Source organism: Lutra lutra, chromosome 10 (genome assembly GCF_902655055.1).
Source record: "Lutra lutra chromosome 10, mLutLut1.2, whole genome shotgun sequence".
In the NCBI taxonomy this organism is placed as follows: domain Eukaryota; kingdom Metazoa; phylum Chordata; class Mammalia; order Carnivora; family Mustelidae; genus Lutra; species Lutra lutra.
This window is the reverse complement of record NC_062287.1, coordinates 85,218,150-85,246,092: the sequence shown is the minus strand read 5'-3', so window position 1 is coordinate 85,246,092 and position 27,943 is coordinate 85,218,150. Positions and strand designations below refer to the sequence as shown.

The window sequence follows — 27,943 nt, the reverse complement described above, 5'->3', positions numbered from 1 at the left end:
GTCAAATAAATAAATAAAATTTTCAAAAAAAAAAAAGACTTTCCCATCCCAAGGTTTTAAAAAAATTATTTATTGGTATTTCTTGGTATATTTTAAATTTACTTTTTATATTTAAACATTAGTTCATCTTGAATTTATTTGGCAATGTGATTCCACCTTTATTTGTTTCTAGAGGACTAGTCAGTATCTCCAAACTATTTTGAAAAATCCAGCCTTTCCTCACTAACTTCAAATATTTCCTTTATTAATCCTTGGATCCTATCAAATTCCTTGGGTTCATTTCTAGATACTTTACTCTCTTCTTTTGATCAGTCTAATTCTTTTTGCCAAGTATCAGACTATTTTCTTAGCTATAATTTTATAGTCTGTTTAAATATCTGATAGAAAATTTCCTAGCATTGTATTTCTTTTTTCAGACTAATTATGGCTATTATCTCTTGTTGATTCTTCAAGATGAATTTTAGATTCAGCTTGTTCATTTCAAAGAAAGCCTTTATTGGGGTGCTTGGATGGCTTAGTTGGTTAAGTGTCTGACTTGATTTTGGTTCAGGTCATGACCTCAGCACCATCTGGCTTCATACTGGCGTGGAGCCCCCTTAAGATTCTCTCTCTCCCTCTCCTTCTGCTCCTCACCACCCTTGCTCATGCATAGCAGGCATGCTCTCTCTAAAAAAAAAAAAAAAGAGAGAGAAAGAAAAGAAAGTCTTTGTGAATATTGGTTGGTTAATTGTGACAAATGCACTAATATTAATGTGAGATGTAAGAGAGGAACCTGGGTATGATATATATGGTAACTGTCTATATTATTTTAGAAATCTTTCTGTAAATCTATAACAATTCTAAAATAACAAGTTTATTTTTTAAGCTTTAATTAGAATTTTGAGTAGATGGCATCAGGTATAAAAATTAATTTTGGAGAAGACTGACTTTTGAAAAAAAAGTGGATCTTTCTTCAAGAATGTGGATAGCAGGGGTGCCTAGTTGGTGCTGTCAGTTAAGCATCCAGTTCTTGGTTTCAGCTCAGGTCTGATCTCAGGGTCATGAGATCAAGCCCTGCCTCAGGCTCTGAGCTCAGGGCCATGTCTGCTTGGGTTTCTTTCTCTCTCTTCCTTTGTCCCTCCACCCACTCTCTCTAAAATAAAGAAGTAAATCTTAAAAAAATAAATAAATAAAAGAATGTGAATGGCATTCCTCAACATTTTTTCAAGTCTTGTTCTGTGTCAGATGTCTCCATTTTGAATTTCCTCCTTTTCAAAAACTTTTTAGCAGTAATGCCTTTGGTTTCAAAATTTCTTTGAGAATGAATGTGATTCTATTAATATATTACAAGGATTTTCCTTCATGTCTTCACCTTGATCTACTCTGTCGTGTTACTAACATTCGTGGGACCTGTGGAAAAGATGATTATGCACACAGCCTTCACACCTGCAAGCCTCCATTTCACCTGGAGGAGCAGGGGATATCTTAATTTTCAGAGCCCTGTGCTTGATCCTGGGGTTTTAGGAGCACAGTTTTTTTTTTTTTTAATGTAATTGAGCATAGTTGAGTAAACTTTTCCAGATTCAAGAGTGAGCAAGCTAGTTGGGTAGGAGCCGTTAGGAATCTGGGCTGAAAAGCTCCTGCCCCATCTTTCCTGTGCAAGGCTTGTCTCACGTGGATCTGGGACAGCCATTCTTGGTATCTATCAGCAGTTTCCGGCCATAGAGCCTAGGTTTTGAGAACAGCGAACCCAGTGAGTTAGATGAAATTTGGGATTCTGATAAACTATCACCTCAGTACCAGACACACGTAATGAGAGATCTAGAGATATCTTATATGGTCTGATTGAGAGGGTCTATGAAAATACAGTTGTGTGTGTGTGTGTGTGTGTGTGTGTGTGTGTGTTGAAGCAGGAATGAAAGTCATGCCTAAAACCATCTTCCAAGTGCTAGGGGCCAGTAAAACTGTGGTGTGTTTGGACTGTGCTCTCTCTAAACTGTTGTGAGAAATTGGATTTAAATATTTAAAATATCTCTTAGCTCTGCTCTGAGTGTTAAATAAGAGGGAAAATGTCAGTCGGAGGTGGTTTGTGCAGTGTTTCAAGTGGAGAGGAAGCCTGATGGCTCATAAGGGCTAATGTATACAAGCATTGCTGTCAGCCTGTTAACCACGCAGCCTGTGTCCCCTGTTAAACAGCAGCCAACGACCAGGCTGCATGAGAACTGAAGGCCTAGGAGCCATGACTATAAAGCAACTTTCAAAAGAGGAATACAAACTAGGTTTTGCTAATGATAGCGTTGTTGGAACCAGCAGGCATCTTCCAGAAGGTAAGACCTTGAAGGGACCAGTACTCCTCTATAGATACCATGTTTTGAGAAATTCGCTGAAGAAATAAATCCAATGACTTTTAGGTAACTGCTAGATTATGTATGAATCAAGACTTTTTCTGTAGCAGGGGGCAGAACCTTGGTTGTAAGTGGCAGAGGTCAAAGGGGAAATTTTAATTTAGTAACTTACGTATTATCTTTAAAAATTCCATGTCTGGATTCAAGGGCTCAGACGATGTCATTAGAATACTCTTTCATTGCCTTTTGTCCCTGCTGTTTTCTGTGCTAGCTGTCTTAGACAGGCTCTCTCCATTGTGGCAAAAGTAGCTCTGGTTTTGGGCATCTATAGCCTCACAAGGAAAATACCTTCTTATTGTTTCTTCTCCAACAAAAGACCCAGGGAAGGCTCTCATTGGCCCAGGTTGGGTCATGTGGCTAGAGAGTGGAGTGATCTGATTGGCCAGGTCCTGAGTATGTCCTCACCCCTGGGGTCCAAGGCCCGGATTAGCAGAAAAGTGGAAAGGAAAAGGGCAATGTTTGCAGAGAAAGGTGGGCTGGATGTGGAGTGGGCAGAACAAGAGATACTCAACAGAGAATTAATATAGCCAAAATTAGGGGAGGCTGGGTGGCTCAGTCCGTTAGGTTATCTGGCTCTTGGTTTTAGCTCAGGTTGTGGTCTTGCAATTGTGCGATTAGCCCCACTTTGGGCTCTGTGTTCAGTGTGGAGTCTGCTTCAGATTCTCTCTCCCTCTCCCTACTGCTCACTCTCTCTCAAATAAATAAATAAAATCTTTAAAAACAAACCAACAAACAGTCAAAGTTAGTAAAAGTGGCATGAGTTCTCTTCCCCTCCAGATGATTTTGGAGCTGGGTGCCCATAAAGATGTATGAGACCTGGAGGGAAAATAAATGAAGGATGGTGTAGAGAAGCCTTCTTTCTTTCTTTCTTTTTTAAAATTAACATATAAGTACTATTTGTTTCAGGGCTACAGCTCTGTGATTCAGCAGTCTTACACGATTCACAGCACTCACCACAGCACATACCCTCCCCAGTGTCCATCACCCAGCCACCCCATCCCTCTCAACCCCTCCCCTCCAGCAACCCTCAGTTTGTTTCCTGAGATTAAGAGTTTCTTATGGTTTATCTCCCTCTCCGGTTTTGTCTTATTTCATTTTTTCCTCCCTTCCTCCATGATCCTCTGTCTTATTTCTCAAATTCCTTATATCAGTGAGATTATATGATAATTGTCTTTCTCTGATTGACTTATGTTGCTTAGCATAATACCCTCTAAGTCCATCCACATCCTTGCAAATGGCAAGGTTTTTTTTGTTTTGTTTTGTTTTGTTTTTTGGTAGAGAAGCCTTCTTTCTAATAATGTTCATGAGAAAAGTGTTCATTAAAAGGTACAATGGTGGGGCACCTGGGTGGCCCAGTGGGTTAAGCCTCTGCCTTTGGCTCAGGTCATGATCTCAGAGTCCTGGGATGGAGCCCCACGTCAGGCTCTCTGCTCCATAGGGAGCCTGCTTCCCCCTCTCTCTCTGCCTGCCTCTCTGCCTACTTGTGATCTCTCTCTGTCAAATAAATAAGCAATACCTTTAACAAAAAAAAAAGGTACAATAGTTAGAATTACTATAGTATACTTTTTAATTAAAAGTGACACAAGATAGATTAGATTTTTGTTAAAAGTCAAATATGCATCTTTTTCTTGAGATCTGAACTGAAATGAAACACCTGAGGGGAGGAGGAAGACTCAGATAGCTGGTTGTTTTCTGTAGACTGTGCTTCTGGAAGAATTTTATACCATGAACCATCGGACTGCAGACATTACTTGTATTTTTGTTTTTGTTTTTTAAACTCAAATTTAACTTGGTTGTTTCATTTTTAAGTTTGAGGTTCTGTGCTGGATTCATAAAAGAAACTGCATCATTTAAATATTCTCAGGAACAGAACAATCCTTTGGCTTTTATAACCACCCGTTATTCCCACTATAAACGTTGAAATTACATGAAGAAAAGAGAATGGCCTTGCTGATGATGTTTGTGCAGAATTTTATTTAAATACTGCCCTTAGCACATCACATTCAGGCAGGGAAGAAAATAGCTTTCATGTTGAGCTGGAGGTGGTTATGCTAGGTTGCCACCACCAAAAGGAATCAAGCATTTAAGCATCTCATGTATATAGTCCGATTATCAAGGATGGACAGAGAAGAGGGGTTGATAGGTAAGTTCCAGTCTCTGGATATGCAAGAGTTTGACGTTTTCTCAGGTGCTTTTCTTCAACCTGATTAACTCTGCAGAGGTGAGAAGATGGAGGTGAGGGTGGGGGGATGCCCACCTGGCCAAGGACTAGAGGTGGGAGAGAGAAATCACAGGTAGAAGTTTCCCCTTTTTGAATATTTGTATCAAATACTAATTATCTTCAAAAGTCTCTCTTTTTTCTCTTCTTTCTTTCTTCCTTTCTCTCTCTCTCTTTTTCTTTCTTTCTTTCTATCTTTCTTTCTTTCCCTCTTCTGTTGATAAGGGATTTCAGAGCAGCTCTGGTTTTCCTCATCTGTAAAACCTCAATTCCTTTTTATTAATCTTCTTGTGCCTGTGGAATATCAAAATTAATCATTTCTAGAGAAGCTACTCTTCGAACATTTTTTTTTTTCTGAGCCAAACCTCAGTGTACAAGTTTTTAGCATGAGGAGGCTCATAATTTGTGCTATATGAGGGACATTCTTCTCTTTTTGTGAACTTTCTAAGGACACATGTTTATGTATTTTAAAGCTGTTTAGGAAAAGCCAACTTTCTCAGGATACATTTTTATGTATTTTAAAGCTGTTTAGGAAAATGTGCAGTCCACACACCCCCAGGAATGAAGTCATGAGGTATATGCTCCACTGATAACTGTTTCTGCTTAGGTGATTTTCCCAGTTAGGTGGAAAGAAATTTTTTTTGGTAAAAATTATGCTCAGTTTTGGTTGTTGTCTGTTGCATATAAGCAGACCGTTTCCATCAGCTAGCTTTGTGCTTTCCTGACACCAAAATGAAAGTTGTGCCTCAGAGCAGAAGCTGGAGTGTCCTGAAGAGTATCTTGAACTTGTTCATCCTGATCACTCCCCTTCTCCTATCCTAGCCATTCCCACAACATTTTAAACCTCCAGCAAGCCTAATTTCATTCATACCGCTGGAGAAAAGAGCTGGGAGTTAGTCAAGGGTCTTGATGATAAAAGTAAACCCAGGATGGGGTTATTCCACCAGAATTGTCTAGCTAGTTTTGAAGGATGAGAGCTGCACTGACCTGGACTCAAACCCCATCTCTGCCACTTGCCATCTGTCTGACTTTGGGCAGATAACTCAGTGTCTTCTTAAATCTCAATAATCTTTGCTGTAAAATGCAGATCTTACTGTGAAGTCCTAGTGAACATTTATTGAGGGCAAACCATGGGCTGAGCAGTGTGCTTTATTCACCCAGTCTCATTAGATGCTATAATGGTTTGATGGGGAGGTGCTGTTTCTCTTTCAAACTAGATTAATCTGGAGATAAAGGATCCAAATTAATTTAATTCTTTCAAATGTATCTGCAAGAAACTGAGTAAGTCTGATTCTCTTGGTATGGGAGGTTGAATAATAACCCCCAAAGACACCTATGTCCTAATTGCTGGAACTTTGCAGTGTGATTAAGTTAAGGATCTTTTTTTTTTTTTTTAAAGATTTTATTTATTCATTTGACAAAGATCACAAGTGGGCAGAGAGGCAGGCAGAGAGAGAGGAAGGGAAGCAGACTTCCTGCTGAGCAGAGAGCCCGATGTGGGGCTTGATCCCAGGACCCGCCCCCCCCCCCCCCCCCCCCCCCCGGGGATCATGACCTGAACTGAAGGTAGAGGCTTTAACCCACTGAGCCACCCAGGTGCCCCTGATTAAGTTAAGGATCTTGAGATGGGGAGATCATCCTGAATCATCTGGGTGGACCCTACATGTAAGAAGTACCCTTAGAAGAAGACACAAGGGAGATTTGACTACAGAGGATATGTGGCGAAGGAAGCAAGAGGCTGGAATGATGTGAAAAAGGCACCAAGGCATGCAGGCAAGTTCTAGAAATTGAGAAAGACAAGGAGAGAGATTTCCCCCTCAGTCTCCAGAAGAAAACAGCCCTTCCCACCTCTTGATTTTAGGACACGGAGGCTGGTTTGAGACTTCTGATCTTCAGGATTATAAGGGAATAAATTTGTGTTTTAAACCATCAGGTTTGTAGCAATTTGTTGCAGCAGCTGTAGGAAATGAATACCCTGGAATTTGTCCTATAGCTTCAATATTGATACCTGTAGATGATAAGTGCTTCTGGATTTTGCCCTTGTGGCATTGGCCATGTCTGCTGGACAAGTACAGCTTCTTTTTTAAGCTTTCAAGGGTTTTGAAAGTTCTGATATACTGTTTTCAAAGAATCAGGTGCTTCCCTGCTTCTACTTTGTTGCCATGTCAAGGAGATAATGAAACCAAGATGGAATTTTCTAGCTTATAGCTTAAACTTCCTTGCACACTTTAAAGCTGAGGTTGCAAACTGGTGGCCTTTAGGCCAGAGATATGTCGTTTGACCTGACAGTGATTCTAGGAAATCTCAGTTATTTGCCAGAGTTTTTTATTGGTTGATTGAGTGATTATTTAAGGGGGTGGGTGGGGACCTTTCCCCACACCTTTCCCCACCTCCCTGGCAGAGGGAGAGGATCTCCAGCAGACTCCTTGCTGAGCAAGGAGCCTGATGTGGGGCTCGATCTCACAATGCTGGGACCATGAACTGAGCCAAAATAAAGAGCTGGACACTTAACTGACTGAGCCACCCAGGCGCCCCATTTGCCAGAATTTAGAGCTGAAGTGATCTCCTATAAAAAAATCTTGATTTCTGACTTTTCTGGAAAATGGAAAGATCTGGCAAACTGGGTTCATAGAATTACCAGTCCATGGCTGAAAGAGCAGGGTCCGTCCTTTCCTCCTCCTTATCTGGGTTGGAAGGTAGATCTAGCCACCGCAAGCTTTTCTACCCTAAGGGAGATTTGGGTCTCGTCACTGCTCAGTCTGGTGGGATTCACATTCCACTCTCGAGCTGCTCCATGAATAATAACACCCTTGTCTCTAGGTCATGACAAATTTTTGCCCCACAACTGTCCAGAGCTTTGTGATTGCTTCATTTGGAAAGTGCATCTTTGCCTCCAGAAATCTCTTCACTGGGTGGTAGCTCCTTGCCCTTCTTAGAAGACTTTATGGCTCCAGACATCTAAGAATTCTGCCTTCACTCCTATTTGGTTCATTTACAACATAGTCACTAGAACTTTTTTAGGCTAATTCTCTTGGAGGAAAAGCTTGCCTTTACTTGACCACCTCAGCTCATAGCTGGGTCTATTGTTCCAATGGCAGCCACCATCATTCTGAGCCATTCTGTCTCAGATTAACTCCTGCTGATGACATTTGTCCATCCAAATGACTAGATTCTCTATGATGGCTACCCCCAGGTTGCCACAGAGTGAGAACTTCAAGAATCCTAACACTTCCTAATGCTAGAGAACAGTTACGTGTATTACAAATATAATAGTTCCTCACAACAGCAAAGAAGGTCCTCCCCCCACCCTCTTTTTTAAAATGGAAACAAAAAGTGATTTTCAAAGATAGAGACAGTATGAAATGGGATGGAAAACAAATGGTTTGGAAGCCAAATTGAGTAAAAAAGATTTCAACAGTTGGGGTGAGTTGCTAAAAGAAATAAAATGGGGTTTGAAGGATAAATGTGTAGTCTTGAATAGCAGTTGAAGAAATCATGTGTTCAAGCTCAAGGCTGGAGCTACGTGCCTCAATTGCAGTTCATGCTGTCTTGGATGTTGAAGATTGTATTTGACTGAGGAGGGCCACTGTGACCTGAGTGCCAAGAAGTAATGTGCTTGGATGTGTTCATTGAGCCCTGACAGCCTGTGGGCTTAATGCATTGTGCTGTGTTTGACCGGCATACTGATTTTGAAAAATTTGCAGTGGAATCCCTTCGAGTGAGGCATATATTCTCTGGTCTTACTTATTTATGTCACTCACACAATTCTTAAGGTTTTTGTGTTTATGGATGGTCCTCCTTCCCCTCCTCCCTTAGAGTGGCAGTCTTCCAGGGGCACTGGCACCCATTTCAAGCCACATGCTGAAAGAGACTTAACAAAGGAAGGGGATCAAGAAGAGGATGGTATAGATGGGGAAGGAATCAGACACCAGTTTATGTCATAATCTCTGAGAGAACCGCAGCTCTGTACCTGGTCCCATACCTGAAGGACTGTGATGGGAAGAGGATTTAGATTCAGTCCTTCTCATGGAACATTTATAGACTAAGTGCCTTCAGTCACCAAGCTGAGAGGATACAGACAGTGACAAGTTGGACTCTGTCTTTGAGGCTGAGTTTACCCCAGAGCAGAGGAGATACACATAGAGGGCTGTCAAACACATAGATGGAAAGGAGGAGGCCAATTTCAGGTTGGCTTAGAAAGGTCTGTCCTCACAATTAAAGCCCTTCCCAAATGGAATGGGCTGCCTTTAACACTTACCACCAGTCTTGTTGTCCAGCTGTTGAAGACAAGTTACAGGAGTTTCAGTTGAGGGTTAGAGTAGATGACTTTTTTCTCCCTCTGTTAGCATATGGTTCCATGACCATTGACCTGCTTTCCTTTACTCACCCAGAGAGAGTGGTCACCATATGAAATGTCTGTGGATTGTATCCGGTTCTGGCCAGACCCACTGGGAAGAGTGTTGGGTTGCAGGGTTTCCAAGTGTGGAATGGCATTGCTGGGTCTGTCTTCTGGAGACACCAAAGCCAGCAGGCAGGACCCAGCTGTAGTTTTTATTCATGGACCTGGTGGAAGAAGCTAGGGGCGCATTTGGCAGGTACAGTCTTGTTTCTGGTTGCCTTTGTGTGTGTTGGCTTGCATCTGGCTCTGAAGAGCATGTCATTACCTGTGAGTGGGGCAGCACTTCTTTTCCTGGGATAAGTACTTTGAGGGAAGTCTATTTCCTGTGTCCTTCAGGAACCCAAGTAACAACACATCCGGTGGTTAGCTGCCAGGACAAGAGTTCCGAATTCTTCCCCTTTGATAGCAGAATTTAAAATAATTCAGATTTCTTTTGTGTCCCTTAGAATCCCTCAGCCTTACAAAATGTGTCCCGTTTTGGCTCCATGCAGAGGACTACACCAAGCAGAGGCCACATCTCTTCCCAGCCTTCAAGGCAGAATGTTCTGGCAGCATCCTTCATTGTCCTGTCCTCTGTCGGCTACCACATGGCCACTGTCATCAGCTCTTGGGTCCTCACTGTCTCTGTAGCATGATCATAAGGAAAGCAGACGTGGCCCCTTTCTTGGCAAGTACACTTTAAGGTTCAGAGGCAGATGTTATCTGGATTTGGCATTTCTTTCTGACTTTTGCGTGTTTAACCCCGGTTTAGCTCTTTGGGACATTTCCCCCCTACCCCCAGATATGTCAGAAATCACCTGGAGGATGTGGAGACACGGTGTAATAGGTTCAAGGGAACAGAACTGCCACCCGATTCCCCACACTGCTATCACTGCTCTCTGCAAGGGGGACAGGCAATTCTTTCTGAAATGCCTGGAGCCAGAATTAAATGTGAAACCCCACAGCTGCTGTGGCTGTGGGACGTGTGGACAAGTCAGTCATCCTGGCAGACACCCTTCCCCTCCAGGAATTTCTCCCCTGGGGAAGTGGGAGTGGAGCCAGGCCCCGGTTTTCCTCACACCCTCAGCTGGAGTGGGCTGATCAGCCCAGCTACCTGCCTCCCGCACGGGGTCCCCTGGCGTCTCTAGAGTAACAGAGGTTGAGGGTGGAGGTCTCAGCCCTGACAGCAAGTTAATTACACCTGGAGGCTTGGGGTGGGAGAAACCATTACATGGACCCCTTGATTCCCCGGAGTTAATTTTGTAAAGCAGCTTTATAAATTCCACACACCGAACAGCTCACCCGTTTACAGTATACAAATCAGCGGTTTCTCATATATTCACAGAACTGTACGACCATTCCCACAATTTTAGGACATTTTCAGCAGTCATTCTGCCATTCACCCCAACTTCCCTGGTCCTAGGCAGCCCGTTACCAACCCACTTTCTGTGTCTACAGAATTTGCCTGTTCTGCACATTTTGTTTAAACGGAATCCCACAGTAGGCGTGTCCTTTGTGGCTGACTTTCTTCACTTAGCCTGTTTTCAGGGTTTTCCATATTACCATGTATCAGTATTTCCCACCTTTTTATTGCTATATTCCCTCTTATGAAGATACTCTAATTCATTCAGCCATTCGTCAGCTGATGGGCATTAGGGTTGATTCGACTTTTTGGCTATTACGAATCATGCTGCTGATCAACAACGCATACAAGTTTATCTGTTGATACACGTTTTCCTTTCTCTGGGGAATATACCTAGAAGTAGAATTTCCGGGTCACCTTGTAACTTTAGGTCTAATCTTTTGAGGAGCTGCCAGACATTTTCCAAAGCAGCTGCACCTTTTTACAGAGGCATTTCCTAAAAGCTCCCTGTGCTGATTCTAGAAAGAATGGTAATGCGCTTCCCATGTAGATAAGAATCCTTACTCTGCCTCATTTGGAAGTAAAATAACGGTAGCACACATACCAGCTTTTACCTAAAGGAGAGAATACTTCTCGAGTCTTCACTTCTTCCAAGTTCTTCTTTTCAGCCTCCCACAGCCTTCAGCTCTTGCTCACAGCCCAAGGTGAACCTGGGCACCAACTAGCCGACTAGCCAGCCTAGTGCTGGGTAGGATTACCCGGTGTCCACGGACACCATGGGTCGGCTGCGAAGAGTTAAGCTGATCTGGGAAACTGATCTGTAGGGGTGAGTGGAGCAGGGCCGCAGATGTGTAATCCCCACTTCTGAGAATGTGACATTTCTCCTGTGTCATCACTTTCTTGGGGCTATCTGGTAAAAACTGAGTCATGAGGTGCCAACAAAAATCCATTGCGCTCAATGTGGAACTTGAGGGATCTGCTCATTCCTGAGATATTTGGAGCTGTCAGTCCTGCCAGCTTGAAGGTAAACAACTTGCTGGGAATGAAGTCCTGCCCCTGGGTCTTTTCCCAGCTCGTCTGAGAGGTGTAGACCCAAACAGCTGGCCTATGAGAACCTGAGGGTGAGGGAGGGCTGTGTGGAGGTGATGTGATGGTTGAGCGGCCCAGCCCTTCCCAGAGTCCTGTTTCCAGAGCAGCCCCAGTGCAGGGATGCAAAAGCCAGCTGTCATTGTCCTGTGAGCGTTTTAAGAACATTCCTTCTGCCGCAGATGAGCATTTCCAGATGGCACCGGTGGACCTACCTGAGCCTTGTTGTCCTTTCTTTGTGTTTGTAGCCACGGCACAGGGTATGAGAATGACAACCACACGACGCCCATCCTCTGTGGTGCCCAGTACAGAATACATACCCACGGTGTCTTCAGGGGCATTCAGGTGAGAACTTGGGAGGGGGGGCTTGCTGGATGGGGACTTGTATGCCTCTTTCCTTTCTCAATAGCCCTTCGCTTCCATGCTGATGGACATTTGGCCCTGGTAAGTCTGTTCCTCAGAGCACACTGACGATAGGGACCTCTCCTCTTCCACTGGGGTGGAGAGGGCAGCCCCTTCTCTACAGGTCCTTGTGACCACACCCACATCCCTGACTTGGACCAAGATGCTTCTGGCAGAACCCCATCCCTTCTCCTTCGCTACTTAATTCACCTTTCCCAGGTGGGCTGTGGAACTCTTGCAATGAATGATCCAGACGCTTGGCTTCCAAGTCAGAACCTTGACTTGGTCTGCATTGTCAAGCGCCCAAAGCTGACTCTCCTCTTGCCTGGTGTTCTACTAATAACAATAAATAATGACAATAACAACAACACTGTGTTGGTGCTAGACACTTTCTATGTGCCAGGAGGTGTGCTGAATTTTATATATGGGCTTTTTGTCTTCATCAACTCAAGTTTTTAGATCTGTTCCAGGTTTAAGGAAAAATTGTGCAAAGTACAAAGAGTTCCCCTGTCCTCCCTCTTCCCCCTCCTCCCTGGGACTAACATTTTGCCTCGGTATGATACACTTGTTACACTTGATGAGCCAGTATTGATACATTATTTTTTTTCTGAAACATTATTGTTAACGGAAGTCCATGGTTTACCTCAGGGTTGGGTTTTCGTGCTGGGGGCTTCCATGGATTTTTTTAAATGTGTACTGCCCTACTTCTACCATTGCATTAGAGTACAGAATAGTTCCACTGTCTAAAAATAACAGTGCCTGTGTTCCACCTATTCATCTGTCCCCCCTTCCTCTCCTCCCCCCAACAACCACTGATGTTCTTACTGTCTCTATAGTTTCGCCTTTTCCAGGACGTGGTATGGTTGGAATCACACAGGATGCAGCCTCTGCAGACTGACCTCTGTCACTTAGCAATATGCATTTAAGGTTCTTCCATGTCTGTATTTTATTTTTCCATTTAATCCTCAGTGCACCTTTACAGGTGGGCACCATTATGTCCATTTTATGGATGAGGAAACCGAAGTCCAGAGAAGATGAGTGACTTGTGCACAGTCACACAGCTGGTTGTAACATGAGACTTGTCTGATTCCGGAACCCCTGTTTTTAAGCACCATGTTGCATTGCTTCTCAGGGAGACAGAGGGCTGTGAGCAGTTTGGGGGGAGGGGCCTCCAAGGAGAGTGAGGAAAGTAAAGTAAAAAGGTAGACATTTTGGAGAATTCACAAAAGTCCACAGCAGACCACCTCAGCAGAGCCTCTTTTGGGGATCAGAACCACACACAGTTACCAAGAGTCTCTGTGTGTGACTTTCACGTGTGCTTCAGTGACTCTAACACGAGTGACCATGGTGATACTTTCACCAGAATAGTCAGTACCCGAGAAGTAAGTTGTGTGCGAGCCGGGTCCCCACGTGATGTATGGGGCAGGTAGCTCTGAGATATTCTGATTGATGTTTCCAGAAGCATCATGGTGATAGAACAGTGTTCTCTCTCAGCCCAAACCTTCCAAGGATGACAATAAGGTGAGGGTTATAGAAATATGAAATCTGATGGAGGTACAGGAAGAGTCATCCCAGTCTCCCCTCCATCAAATGCCCCCGGCATCCTCCACCAGGATCCTTGACTGACATCGACAACACGGTTTTATATCCTGCTGTTGTGTGTGCTACCTCTAGATTAAATCAAAGGAAATGAAGAGAGCCCCTTTTAACTTCCTGTCCTCCAATCCCAGGTTGTCAGACTCACTATCATGGCTGCGGATAGACTCCAGACCTCACAGGTGTTGATTCACTACTGACTCGTTTTCTCCTAGAGTTTGACAGTCAAACACAGCTGGCTCGTCATTTAAATTTACACCACCATTTGCCTCGAGACACTGTGGCCTATCAACAGCAAATTTGTGTGTCACCATAGTACTTTCCTTCAAAAAAGAAAATCTCAAAGGGCAAGGCAATGCGAAGTAGGATCTAGAATGTAAGTGTGGTGTGGAAGGTGCACAGATCAGGGAATGGGTTAGGCTCAGAGGTAGTTCTGGGTCTTAACACAAAACACGGATGTGCTCTTTGGTCTTGATTTGCACATCTGAAAGAGAATGAAGAAGATTCAGTGGCCGTTGGGACACTCCCACTTCCCCCATCTATGAGTCATTGATCCTGAGAGCAGGAAGGAGAATTTGTCTCTCTGTGTCCCCTTAGCACCTTGTCATGGATAACTGACACATACCCACTCCCTCAAGGTAAAGGGAATCAACAGTGAAGGACATGGAAAGTGCCCAGAAGACAGACACAGTGTTTTCTGGTGTTACTATTGAGCGATTACTCTGCCTATATCATTGGCCTCTGGTGGTTCAGCCCTTCACAGAGAGAGCCCCCAGCTCTCAGGGGCCTCTTCCTTCCTTGTCATTTACTCCTACATGGAAAGTCTGGTCAGTTTGGGGTTCATTCAGTATCCCATATTTTTCTCTAATAAGGACTTCCCCACACATTGCAGACTGGGCCTGAAGTCGTGTGGCTGTGTGTCCAAGCGGGAGGAAATAGATTCTGGGACGTTGGACTTCTAGACCTCACTGTCTCCAGTGGTGAAGCTGAGAGACAGGATGGATGGGGAACTCTTGCAGTCACCAGCATTTCTTTTCCAGATCCTCTGGATCAGCAACCCCAAAAAGACCTCAAAGAAGTACCAGTTCTGGTTGATTCGTAGTAGTGATGTTGGCGTGCTGCACTGTAACATGGTCTGATCTGTCGTCCATTAGTGATGTCTGCTGTGGGCATCTGGAGTATGGATGGGAGCAGTTTTACATCTTATAACCATCATCCTGGGGCGCCTGGGTGGCTCAGTGGATTAAGCCGCTGCCTTCGGCTCAGGTCATGATCTCAGGGTCCTGAGATCGAGTTCCACATCGGGCTCTCTGCTCAGCAGGATGCCTGCTTCCCTCTCTCTCTCTCTCTGCCTGCCTCTCCATCTACTTGTGATCTCTCTCTGTCAAATAAATAAAATCTTTATAACCGTCATCCTGTCTTTGGGTATATTCTAAAGCTCACTTCCACCAGGACTGACATGAATGTTCACATGTGGCTTAAAGCCTCCATTTCTCTCGTCCTCTGCTCGCAGGATGTGCGACGTGTGCCTGGAGTTGCCCCAACTCTTGTCCGGTCGGCATCTGAGACCAGTGAGAAACGCCCCTTCATGTGTGCTTACCCAGGCTGCAATAAGAGATATTTTAAGCTGTCTCACTTACAGATGCACAGCCGGAAGCACACTGGTAAGTGTGTCCCCTGTCCAGCCTCATTTCCAGTGGCCGGTGGGCAAGGGGGATTCAAGAGCTCCTGCTCTTGGCTGTCCCACCGCTAAGGACGCCGGAAATTTCTTGGATTGGCAGTAGGCAGTGCTTTGGAAGATCTGGCCAAGAAGATTAAAAAAGCTGCCAGGGGCATTTTCCAACCCGATGGTGTATCCTTTAATAAAGAATTTAGTAAACTGTCTTCAGGAACGACAGAGCAGAATGGTGGAGAAAGAATTCCACTGAACTAAAGAGGCTTAACTTGTGTTTGAATTCTGACTCCACAACCAACTGGTGAGACCTTGAGCAAGTTACTGAACCTCTCTTTGGACTTCCTTTTATCTCATGGAAAATGGAGGTGGTAATGCCTGTCTTATTCCAGTCTTAAGACTAGATTTACTTTTTTTTTTTTTTTTTAGAGAGAGAGAGAGAATAAGCAGGAGAGGGGCAGAGGCAGAAGGACAGATGATCTCCAGCAGACTCCACACTGAGTGTGGAGCCTGATGTGGGGCTCAATCTCATGACCTGAGATGATGATCTGAGCTGAAATTAAGAGTTGGACACTTAACTGACTGAGGCACCCTGGTGCCCAAAGTCTAGATTAACTTTTATTTTATTTATTTATTTATTTATTTTATTTATTTTTTAAAAGATTTTATTTATTTAATTGACAGACAGAGATCACAAGTAGGCAGAGAGGCAGGCAGAGAGAGAGGAGGAAGCAGACTGCCTGCCAAGCAGAGAGCCCGATGTGGGGCTCCATCCCAGGACCCTGGGATCATGACCCAAGCTGAAGGCAGAGGTTTCGATCAACTGAGCCACCCAGGTGCCCCTAGATTAACTTTTAAAATCAAATTAAATGCAAGGCATTAACTATGAAGCACCTAGTATAGTCTGTATGTCAATAGGTCTGAATAAACAATAGTGTAACTATTAGAATACTATTAGCATCTCTAAAGAGAAAGGACCTATTCCAGGAGTTTGGTAATCAGACAGTTTTGAGAGATTGATGAGCAAGGTCAGTAAGACTTAAAGAGAGATGGTCCAAAGCAAAACTGAACTGTTTGGGTTAGTAACAACCGACCAGATAGGAATGGGAAAATGGATTTGGAGGTTTAATTTTTGTTTTCAATCTTAAAAAAAAAAAAAAAAAGATTTTTGGTGATGTGTTAAGGAAAATAGGATTTTCCCACAGGCTAAGGGATCTTAACTTCCTCTGGGATAGAGAATTGGCCTCATCTAGTCGTTGGCTACCTTGAGTGTGAGCAGCCATTTCACAAAAGTTTGCTCTTTTCCTTGTGGGCACTGGACGGGAGTGTGGTTGGGCTACCACTGCAGGGAAGACTGAGTGAGAAGCAGTGAGAAGCCAGGCTTTCCTACAGGGGAGCTGGCACTGTTTTTTCCCATACCTGGAAGGACAGTTTTATTGTTACAGTTACCCTTACTATTTTGTTATTGCTGCTTATTTTGCTCTGGGGAAGCTGAAGAAGAGACGAGCTGTATTCAGATCTCTTTGGATCATTGGATTTTGCTAAGTTGTGTCTGGAGGACGCAGTTCTAGAACAAACCTGAGTCTGCACTCAGTAGACCACAGTCTCCAAGGCTAAAGATGAGAGAACGGGGGGCCTGTTATATTTTTACATGTTTACCAAATGAGATCGTTTGAAAAGCATTTGTGAAGTCTATTAAGAAAATGATAAAGAAAAATTGTGGCTAGAGAAATGCAAGGGAATACACTGGAGGCAATATGGTTGTAGAGACCTTGACTGGGGAAGAGACACTTAGAAAAGCAGGGAGGGGGAGATGTGTGTGTGAGGGGGAAGCAGTGGGCAAGGTAACCATGACCCCCACACCCTCTGATGGCTTTAAGAAGCTCCTCTTTGCAGAAGACAAGGAGAGCAGTCTGTATTTAACAGTTCTGGAGTCCTTTTCTTGGAAGAATGCAAGCTTTTCTTATCTACACATGACAGTAATAAGACTGTTGTATTAAGTACTTTTATATCAAATATTTTTTATGTGCCAGACTCTCTACATGCATTCTTTCATTTAATCCCCACACACTGACCAGTTATCATGTGGGTAAAATATAGTGGAAGCAGAATCTACACTTGTGCCTTTTCACTGCAAGTCATAAACCCCCTTCTCAAAGAGGTGATAGTCTGTTTTGCAGCTAGGATTCATGTATGAAAAGGGACTAAGAGAGTATGTGACAATGTGCTAAACCAGAGGCTGGAGTTAGCTGAGAAGATTTGCTGATTTGAGCCAAAGTCATCCAGAAGGAGGAAGGGCTTGGGCTTACTATCAAAGGGTCAGTAGGGTGCGGAAGAGGAAGCAAAGAAGGAGCAGAAGCAGAAAGGCACCAAAAAGAAAGTAGACTGAGTACGGTTGTTGAAGTATAAGGCACTGGGCCAGATATAAATACGAAGTGAAGGAAAGTTTCCTGCCCCCAGGATTTTCCAGCCCCTGAAGGAAGATAGCCACGGACCCAGTCTACCAAGTTAGATGTTCTGTAATATGTTCTGTACCGAGGGAATGAAGGGCTTTCAAACTGATCATGAAATTTCCAAGAAGGCATCACAGAGGAAGCAGGTGGCATTGGCAAGGGACGTACCATAGACTTGGTGACAGGGAGAAATGTGGAGATAAGGACAAAGGGCATTTGGTGTAAGCAAAGTGCAAGGCAGATTTAGGGAATGGTGAGCTCTGGTATAGCAGGAATAGAGATTAATCAGGGGAACAGAGGATATGAGGCCAGACAGGCAACTCGGGAATGCCTTTTAACAGAAAGAACAGCTGGTCCTGGGATGGCTTGCTCTCCATCCCAGAACACTGGTGACTCAGAATTCTCATAAGAAGGTGGGCAGGCCCAAGTTCACTCAGTGCACTCATGGAGCTTTGTTCCCAGTATTTGGCTGAACTTTCTCTAGCAAGGACAGGGGTGGGGCTTCTCCCTTCAGAGGCAGAAGTTTGTGCAATCCCACTACTGACTTCTCTTGGATAAAGGAATACCGAAGCCTTTCTAGATACTTCGGTTCCTGGTTTCACTTGAGTGTCTCACAAGCATGGAGCTGTTTAGGCTTGATCCAGGAATGAGAAGTCAGTAGCAGAGAACACCAATCTTCAGACCATAAAACATAAAACATTTATTACCTGGGGCCAGCTCCAAGGCATACCCATTCCAGAATTTTGCCTCCAACTCAGTTGAAGAGTTAAGACGTCTTTGGTTTATTATTTTTCTAAAGATTCTCTACAAGTATTTCTTGAGCAGTGCCTGTGTGCTTGGCACTGGGCAAAGAAGCCCTTTATGTGGCTGGCCTGGCTCAAGCTATTCATGAATCCTTCAAAGCTGTGAGACTAGTAGCCCCCTTTCTCAATAAGCAAATGGCTCTTCACCCAGAGCTTGAAGTGGCAGAGCTGGTTGGGACCCTAGTGTCTGACATCAGAACCTGAGCTCCCGTCCACTTACAACTCAGAGATGAGGGACCTATCCTCATTCAACTCATCCCTCACTCTCCACTCACTGTCCAGGACCCCGTGTGCAGGAAGGCCTTGAACCTCACATAGCAGCACCCTACCGCAGTCTACCAGAGTGCCTTAGGCTCTTGGGGATCCCTCAGTCCCAGCAGGAGAGGTTGCCTTTCATGAGATCCCCATTTCCAGCAGCATTTTCAAATGGATTATGTGTCTTCCCCAAGGTGAGAAACCATACCAGTGTGACTTCAAGGACTGTGAACGCAGGTTTTCTCGTTCAGACCAGCTCAAAAGACACCAAAGGAGACACACAGGTTTGTAGGCTCCCTTCTCGTTGCTAGCAGTATGTTCTCTTGGGTTGCAGTTGACTTTGTGATTCTCTTTATTGTTGAATATGGATGTGAGAGGGTTAGCCATTTGCTTAGCTTTCCCCAATAATTACGCCCCCCTCCCCCACTGCTGGAGATTTTCCTTTTCTTAAGAAGGAAAAAAAAAAAGACAATGAAATATCCCACATTTCTCCTGCAGACCACAGAACAGTGGGCTCCCACTAGCCATTTCCTGATGATACGCTGAGTAGCAGTGAACAACAGGGTGGTGGAGAGCACGATCAATTTGTAGTGTGTGATTCACTTTTTCAGTCTTGGACACAGCCGAGACTCTAGTGGGATGCTGGACGTTTGTGGTTAAGGGTTAGCTGCTCCCCAGACAGAAGCAGGTCTTCAGGGATTACTGTACAGAATCAGGTGGTCCATGCCAGGCCTGGGGTGCAGGGGACATCTGAAAGAGATGCAGACATCATCACAGGGGGCTGGAAAGGCCCGTCTCCTCCGGCCACCTCCAGGAAGCTGGCCCCGGGGGCCTCCTTATGCTCCCACATTGTTAGGGCTGCGGCTAGACCTTCTCTGTCCATTTAGGTGTGAAACCATTCCAGTGTAAAACTTGTCAGCGAAAGTTCTCCCGGTCTGACCACCTGAAGACCCACACCAGGACTCATACAGGTAAAACAAGTGCGTAAACTTTTCTTCACATTTATTTTTCATTATTTTTTTTTAAAAATACTGTTGAAAGAAGTTGTTTGTATTGGGAGAGATGGGAAAAGATGAGTGTAGAAGTTCTGAGCAGGTGTAGCAAGAGAAAGAACAGTGCAGGGTTCTCTTTAATAACATTGTTTCAGAAGGGATGGGGCTGGGAACTACAGAGCAGAAGGGGGAAATGCAAAGAACACTCCTTTACTGTGTGTCCAGAAAGAAAGGAGGAGAGGAGCTAGGTCCCCACTGTTCCCAGTTTGCTGCATTACACGGTGTCACTCCATTTGATAAGATCATCAACTTTACAGAAAAACAGCAGAAATTCTTGCAAGCCAAATATTTACTCTCTGGAGAGCTCACATTTCATGACGCTATTTTCAGAGGCCTGAGTCCTTGCTGGGCTAAAAGTTAATGTCCCAGGAGCAGACATGGTTTCTGCCACACTCATATCAGCATGTGGATATTATTCCCTCTCTACTAGTGTAGAGAGGGGAACAGGGCATTTATTCACTGGTCGCTGAAACTTTTTGCTTTTCTACAAGCTTGGTGTGATTCCTAATGAAAATAGCACCACCTTTGCTGTGTATTTTCTAGCTTTCGAAGGAGGGTCAAGGCTTAGGGTTATCTCGCTGTATCTTTGCAACATCCTTGTAAGAAGAGGAGGGTAGGCATGTTTTATCCCCATTTTTCAGATGAGGAGACTGAGGCCCGTAGTGATGAAATGACTTGTCTACAGTCCCAAAGCTAGTAAGTAGCAATCCCAATTCCTTCTGCTCCCAGCCCACCACGTCCCATGGCTTTCTTTTTTGGAGAAAGAGCGTAGGTTCGTCTCACAGCCCAGGGAGGGTAGAAATCAGGAAGAGAGCCAAGGTCAGCAAAGCTGAGTGCCGTTGAGAGACTGAGGAGAGTGAAGACCAACGAGAGAAAGGGTTGGGCTTTGCCCATTAGAACATGACCTTTGACAGCGTGGCTGGAGGTTGGGATGGATAGCCAAGGTTCAGATCAGAAAGAGCAGAGGAATAGTGAGTGGGAGATGAAGGAAAACATGAGGTTGTGAGCCCCCACGCAGTGGCAGATTCTCAGCCCCAATAGGCTGCATTTATAAACCTGTGCCCGCCCCAGAGTTGATGGGACAGGCCTCTCTTTTGCTCTTCTCAGGTGCCTCTCGTGTTTCTTCTTTTTCTTAGTCCTGAGCTCATAATTTGGTGAGAAAATTATCATCCCTTATATCCCAGCCCCCTCCTCCTCTAACCCTGTGTCTATAGGCATATGTGCAAAATGACCCGCGCCACTGGCAGACTGTTTTACCCTATTTTGATCAGCCCCTAGTTCTGACCCTGAGGCAGTGCCTCCCCTGGGACATTGTTCCCTGCTTGTGCCAACCAGTAGTTCTCAGAGGAGCCAAAGTGGGACCAACGATATCCTGGGAAGTTCTCCTTGGTTAGACAGAGATTGGCTCCTGAGGCATTTTTACTTGGGAAAATGACACACACAGCTCTATCTCCATTAGGGCCAGGCCCGGGAGGGGGCATCCTGCCAAGCCCATGGGCTTAGGAACAGACAGGCCCGGGGATTAAAGTCCTGCTTGGGTCTGCCCTTGCTAGTGGTCTAGCCTCAGCTCCAGAGTGGGCATCCTAATGCTTGTCTTGCAGAGCGGTTGTAAGGGATACGTGAAATAAAGTATACAGAAGATACCCAGCACAAGGCTGGCATATATTAGGCATTTCATAAATGCTGATTATCCTTCCTCTCCAGAATGAGGCTTGGAAGGAACTTCTGAGAACTCCTTAGGTGGGGAGGTCTCGATCTTTTGATAAGCTCATTAAAAATCTTAAAACTACGCCTCGACTAGAACAGGGATTATGCTCTGAGGAACACTTGAAGGTAAAGGAAGCAAATACCCTGCCAAGTGGTATCAGCGACTTATTTTAAAATACGCAGCCCATCCAGAATATCGACACAGACAGAGATATGTAAGCTACAGTCCCAGCTCTACTACAGGAGGGCGATCAGTCAGTAATACTCAGGGTCATGAACCTGAGCTTCTGCAGCCCAGTGAAGCTGGATTCCCTGGGAAGACAGTGGAGGGGAAACATCTATGCAATTCACAAAACGGTCTAAGAGCAAAGGTTGAAACAAATGTTTTCCCCTCGATTACATATGAATTGCCCATTTTGATTAACTAGACTCTTTCCTTTCCTGTCATTTCCCCAGTCCTCTGACTTAATAATATTTCATACTTTCTACAGTCATTTAATCCTGAAGGGTCCAGAGGTGCTACCATTCCAAGGCTGCCCATGAAATGAGCCTGATTTGTTAGCCTAGGGAAAGAACTGGCGGGGGGTGGTGTTGATGGGGGGTGAGTGCCTTGGGATGATTTAACTCAGACCTTTGAGAGTTGAACTTGTGCCCAGTCTCTCTGCCGCAAGTGTCTCTAACCGGCAATTATGTCAACAGGTGAAAAGCCCTTCAGCTGTCGGTGGCCCAGCTGTCAGAAAAAGTTTGCCCGCTCAGACGAATTAGTCCGCCATCACAACATGCACCAGAGAAACATGACCAAACTCCAGCTGGCGCTTTGAGGGGGTCTGACCAGGGGACATGTCTGTGTCCCAGGCAGGACGTTGTGTGAACTCCTTTCAAATCTGACTTTAAAATTCCTCCTCACTCACCTCTCTAAGAAGGAAATGGCCGGTGGTCTTCTTCAACCAGCTTCCAAGACAAGATGGCTGTGCTGCTGGATCCTGCCAGGTTTGCCCCAGGCCGCTGGGCTCTGCTTGGCTTGCTTTTCCAGAGACCCTGGAGAAGTGGCTGACAAGGTCCAGTTAGTTCAAAGCCCATCTCCGCCATTTGGTCTGGGTTTTCCACTGGGAGAAGAGCCATTGTTGGTAATGTCCCCCCCGCCCCCTCTTCTCCTTTTACGCTCCTTTTCACTAGGAATGGAGTCATTGTACCATTTTCCATCATAGAATATTTACAGGATGGGGCATGTGTATGTGTCTGCTAATGTAAACTTTGTCATGGTTTCCACTTACTAACAGCCAGAAATAAATCAGAGAGCAAGGCACCGGGGCTGAGCCCCGTCTGACATTTCGGAGGCTAGGCAGGCCGCTAACCTGGACAGCGCAATGTACTGCTCCCAGGCCCCTTAAGAGACATGTGTGTTTCAAGCAGCCTAAGAAAGAATCAGAACTAACCAATACCTCTGTAGAGAAATCAAAAAGAATCTTCCCGTTGAGCTAATTCAATGTTAACGTTAGCACAATGCTGTTAAGAAGCTGTGCTTGGAGATCTGAGATTTGGGGTTTATTTTTGACTTTTTGGAGTTGTAATCACATTCCTCTTCAGAGATGTACATCTCTCCTCACACAAAGGAAGTGGAATTCATTTTTATCATCTGGGGTGTCCTTAGAATGTACAGACCATGTTGGGTATGTGGCTTCAAGTTGTAAAAATTAAAGTGATTCTAGAAAATTGGGCTGGTCCAGCATCCCCACTTATAAGACTGTTTTAAGTAACTTTGAGTCTAACAGTGTATGTGGCAAGATGAGACTTACTAGTGTGAGGAAATCCATTGTTTAAAGGTGGTTGAGTGTGTGTGCGTGTGTGTGCATGTGTGCTAAAGGAGGGTGTTTATTATTTACTGTTGCTTGAAATTATTGTGTAAATGTATATATCTGATCATGATTTGCTCTTTGACAACTAAACTTAGGAAATGTGTAAATGTTAGATGCATCACTGTTTTGGTGTTGATCTTACAACATATCAATGATAACACTAAAAATGTAACCTGCATTTTTCACTTCACTCTCAATTAAAGTCTCTTCAAAAGGAAAGTGGCAAGATTGTATCAGCTGCATTGTGTTCAAATCTTAAGAAGGGTTGAGACTGTCTTAAACAGGTAAGAAGATGCTATGGGACATCAAAGGTCACTAGTGTAGTCTATCCACATCCTGGCTACTCTCTGTTTCTCTCTGTCGAACCCCAGGAAGCAGTTATCCATCCTGGAAGCAGCCAGCCTCCCCAGGTGATGGTGCTTACGCTGTGGTCAGATGCCTTTATGGAGGGCTTGGTGAATTTAATCAGGCTATCCTTGTATCCCTAACAAGCGATACAAGATTCCAGGTCAGCAAATGAGACTAGGGATGCTAATGATGACTGGGCTTTGTCTGGAAAGTTCACAGGTACATACGGCAGTTGGGAGGCCAGAGGCTGAACACCTTGAACACCTAGCACAACTGAGTTGCCGTCTGTGGTTGTTAGAAATCAGCTCGGCAGGTGGAAAAGTGCTTAGACTTTCCAGGGCAGCCGAGTGTAAATGCAAAGGTATACATTATGTATAATCTATAAACTCTTTTTCTGGTTCTGGTGTATGGTCTCTGAGCTGTAAATAAGGAGGTTGACTTGGTGGTGCCCTTCCCAGCTCCAGTAGCTTGGAATGCGCCTGCGCCCAGGTTTCACGTCTTCCTCCATAGCGTACCCAGAGCAGACGGCTGCTCTGCCATGGAGACTCTCCAGCAGCTAAGAGTTTGAGGCGTCTAAAAGTCAGGTCCTGAGGCTCCCTCTTCGTTTGCATCTGGCTCTTGCATCATTGTTAATTATAGCTAGTATGGTGACTCATTTGTATCAGCCAGTTTTATCTTTTCCTGCCAGAAGACAGCATTTCTCTGGAGAAGCTCAGGACAAGCATGGCCAACGTCAGCAAGTCAGAGCGAGCCAGGTCTCACAACGACAGCAAAGCCGCATTGTCTCAACCGCAGGAGGAAGACCAGAGATTCTCACACTGCCTTAGCGGTTTAACAGGCGACAGCTAAGGTCACTGACCAACCTGGGTTCAAATCCTAAATCCCTAGTTTCCTCTTCTGCAAGGTAGGAACAAAAGATTCCCCTGCTTGATAGGATTATTGTGAAGATTAAATTTAAAAAAGAAAGAGAAGAAGGAAGAAAAAGGAAGGGAAGGGAATGAAAAGAGAAGAGAAAAGAAAAGATCTAGGACAAAGCAAAGGCTTAAGAAGCATTACCTAGGAAACTAATTAGCTAAGAACTCACCTGCTAATTTCCTTTAGCTCTGCCCTGTGTATGTTTCCTGGCATTGTCGAGCCATCTTCGTTGGTCAGCCCTGCAAAATGACAAATCCAGGGTGTCTGGGTGGCTCAGTAGGTTAAAGCCTCTGCCTTCGGCTCGGGTCATGATCTCAGGGTCCTGGGATCAAGCCCCGCATTGGGCTCTCTGTTCAGTGGGGAGCCTGCTTGTGATCTCTGTCCGTCAAATAAATAAATAAATAATCTTAAAAAAAAAAAAAAAAGACAAATCCATTTTCCTATACCCCCACGCAGAGGTGAGGTTTGCAGCAAGACGGCTCTTGCCGACACCCGCACAGAGACGACATCTGCTCGCTCTGTGTCTTCTGTGAGGCGCTGGGTGGCAGTGAGTGTGTGCCTCTGAGACTTACGGAGCTGAGCCTCAGTCGATCATCAGGGTGAAAGTCGGGGCAAGTTGGTCGGGGGGAGCTCTCTGTACCTCCAGTGAGGTTGTGTTTGGTTCGTGGGTCAAAATGTGCGTTTTCCCCTCCTGCTTGACTAGAGCGTCTAGTTCAGTATATGGTTCAATGTCTTTGAAAGCCTCCTTCTCCTTTGCTGGATTACTCAGACTGTCGCAGTCTTCTATAGCCCCCTCATGTCTGAACTTGTGTTGCATTCTAAGTCTGTAACAATAAATTGTAACTTCGGTGGGTGTAGCGCTTTCCCATCTAGGATGATCTGCGAGGTCAACGAGTCAAGTGTCATTGCCACTTTACAAACGAGAAGCTGAGGCAGGACTTGGTCTTGGTGTCCTGTACCCACCAATCAGGCTCAGTGACATAGACTCGCACTCCCTCCACTGTTTCAGATCTGTGAACACGGTCTTCCCAGCTGGACCATGAGCCGCTGGATAGGAGCGGATCTGCCTCTCCTGGGTTACTTAGAGAAAGGCCTTCTCAACCTTCAGTGACCATGGGCATCACGTGCGGGATTGCCAAGGGGCGTACTCAGCTTTGGAAGCACTGGGGCAGGGCCTGAGAGTCTGCATTTCTTACAAGCTCCCAGCTGGGCCATAAACTGCCCTTTCCATAGCAAGGACCTAGAGAGTGGACTCAATAAATGCTTGCTGAAAGGTGACTGATGAGATTTGCTCTTGACAGTCCTGGGGCCACACTGAACCTGTCTAGCCCAGAGAGGGAGCAGCCAGGGAAGATGGCCCCGAGGCTGTGCTGCAGTGGCCTGTGGAGCTGTGGGTAGGGACACTTATGCTACAGGTGTTACCCCGGTGGATCCGGGAGAACCCACGGGGAGTTCTGGTTTCCAACCAGGTCTCCCCATCCTCCGTTGGTGACCACCACAAGCAGGGAGGCCTCCCTGGGCGAGGGGAAGTGTGCTACGTATCCAGCCCTTATGCCTTCCATGGTCCACATCGCCAAAGCAGCCCTCAACCTCCCTGACACCCACAACCTGGAATTCTGTGGCTTTGGAGAGAACTGACTCCCCGTGAGCCGGCGGCCTTGCTGACAGGCAGGAATTCCCCATGTCCTGCTCCTACCGAGAGCCACTTGCTTGGCGCCTTGGGTGCCAGTGGGCAAAAGCAGTGGCTTCTAGAACCCTCTCCTCCCTGCCAAGTGTTTGCACTTCTGGTCTTTGACCAACAGGTGTGTCCGGGAGAGATTGTGTGTGTGTGTGTGTGTGTGTGTGTGTAGAACAGTGGCTCTCACCTGGGGGCATTTTTCTTCAAAGCCTCACTGCTGGCTGAGTGGCTACTAAGAATTTCTCACAGGTAAATGCTTACAACAGTAAGGGAAAGCAAGCTTCCACAGGAAGGAAGACAGATCCCTAAGAAAATTCAAAGGTATTGGCCCTTTTCATTTAGGTCTTTGCTTCTAATACCGTGTTATGTGTCAAGGGATTAAAATCTGTGCAAAGCGTAATAAGTTTAAGTGCTCATGATGATGAAGATCACACCTGGTCTGGTTTCTTGCACTGAGAAAGCAGCTGCTTCAGGGGAGGGTGCCGGGCTTTTTTCTCCATTTTTCAAGTGAAACCCTGATTCTGTTAGTTCTTGAACTGGCCTTGAAAAGGAAGGAGAGAGCCAGACAGCAGAGGAAGGGGCCGGTGGGTTTCCAGCCCAGTCAGCAGACAGCTCTGTCTACTCAAGTCCTGAATAAGGCCGGTTTTCAGAGACAGAGGAGAGCAAACTCAAGACCCAGGACTCTGGAGACTCCCTGCCTTTAGTCCCAGACTGAAAGCCAGCCGGGTATGAGGGGACGCCTCAGACAGATCACAGATGTAAGCAGCGGAGGCAGACCAAATCAGCACATGCGAGCTGAAGAGATAACAAGATATTTTTATGGGGCAGGGGAGGACTGAAGGCTGGGCCGGGGGAGATGGGGCCGAGATAAATGCGCAGGGTGGGTTGGTCGAAAAAAGCAGCTTTTCCCCTCGCGGCGTCCCAGGGGCTTTGGGGATGTTGACACCGGGTAAGAAGGATTGCCTGACACGGCAAGGATTCTGAGGGCCACTGAGGAGACAGCTGGACTCCGGAGAAAGGGGGAAGGAGGGATGGGAAGAGGGAGACAGATAGCTCTGGCAAGAAGGATGAGACGGATGAGGGATGAAGTGTGGATGTCAGGGAGGTCTGACAGGAAGAGGGGGCTTCTGTCTGACAGGGCCTGACCCCCACGTGAACCGGCGCCAGCACTGTGAACACACACCCAGGGCTCTCCCACGTCGAGGTGCTCAAGTGCCAACAGGCAAATGATCATAACAGGGGCCATTTATTGGACCTGTGTGTGTGGATGGAGCCAGGAGTTCTACTGAGAACATTCCCATTTTACAGATGAAGAAACAGGTTCCGAGAAGTACGTCCCACAGGGTAATACACAACCGGCTTATATAACCGGCGTGTACATGGCACAGTTGAGATTCTCTTTGACTCTTAGCCCCTTCCTTGTACCCTGTTTATCCTCCCGTCCCCACACCCGTTGGCCCCACAAACCTGAGGAGCAACCCCAATGCCTTGCCCACTTGTTCGTTCGGATACTGGGAACGTTTGTCCGGTGCGGGGAGAAAGGGAGAAAGGATATGCTTGATCGGCGTGGTGGTCTCTCTCCACATCTCCAGTTGCAGAGCTCTTTTGTAAAATATGTTTTCATTCAGTATTTTATATTAAATACCGGAACTTAAGAAATGACATAGCATAATGTGAGCCGGACAATGATAAAAGGGGAAAATTGAGAAACACATTTAAAAGTTCAAGGTCAATGAGTACTTTTAAAAAGCAGCATCCTGCTTTCCCAAGGAGCTGA

At 45.5% G+C, this 27,943-nt stretch overlaps 1 protein-coding gene across 1 annotated transcript in view; it reads left to right on the top strand.

The window, feature by feature from the left end:
- The window catches only part of WT1 (WT1 transcription factor), a 48,223-nt gene extending 24,753 nt beyond the window's left edge, over positions 1-23,470 (top strand). Inside the window, exons 5-9 of the mRNA XM_047693412.1 lie at positions 11,678-11,774; positions 14,941-15,091; positions 18,805-18,894; positions 19,498-19,590; positions 22,069-23,470. Of these exons, the coding sequence (XP_047549368.1) occupies positions 11,678-11,774; positions 14,941-15,091; positions 18,805-18,894; positions 19,498-19,590; positions 22,069-22,190 (553 nt within the window). The 3' untranslated portion in view covers positions 22,191-23,470. The remainder of the gene's footprint in view (positions 1-11,677; positions 11,775-14,940; positions 15,092-18,804; positions 18,895-19,497; positions 19,591-22,068) is intronic.
- The last annotated feature ends 4,473 nt before the right edge of the window (positions 23,471-27,943 follow it).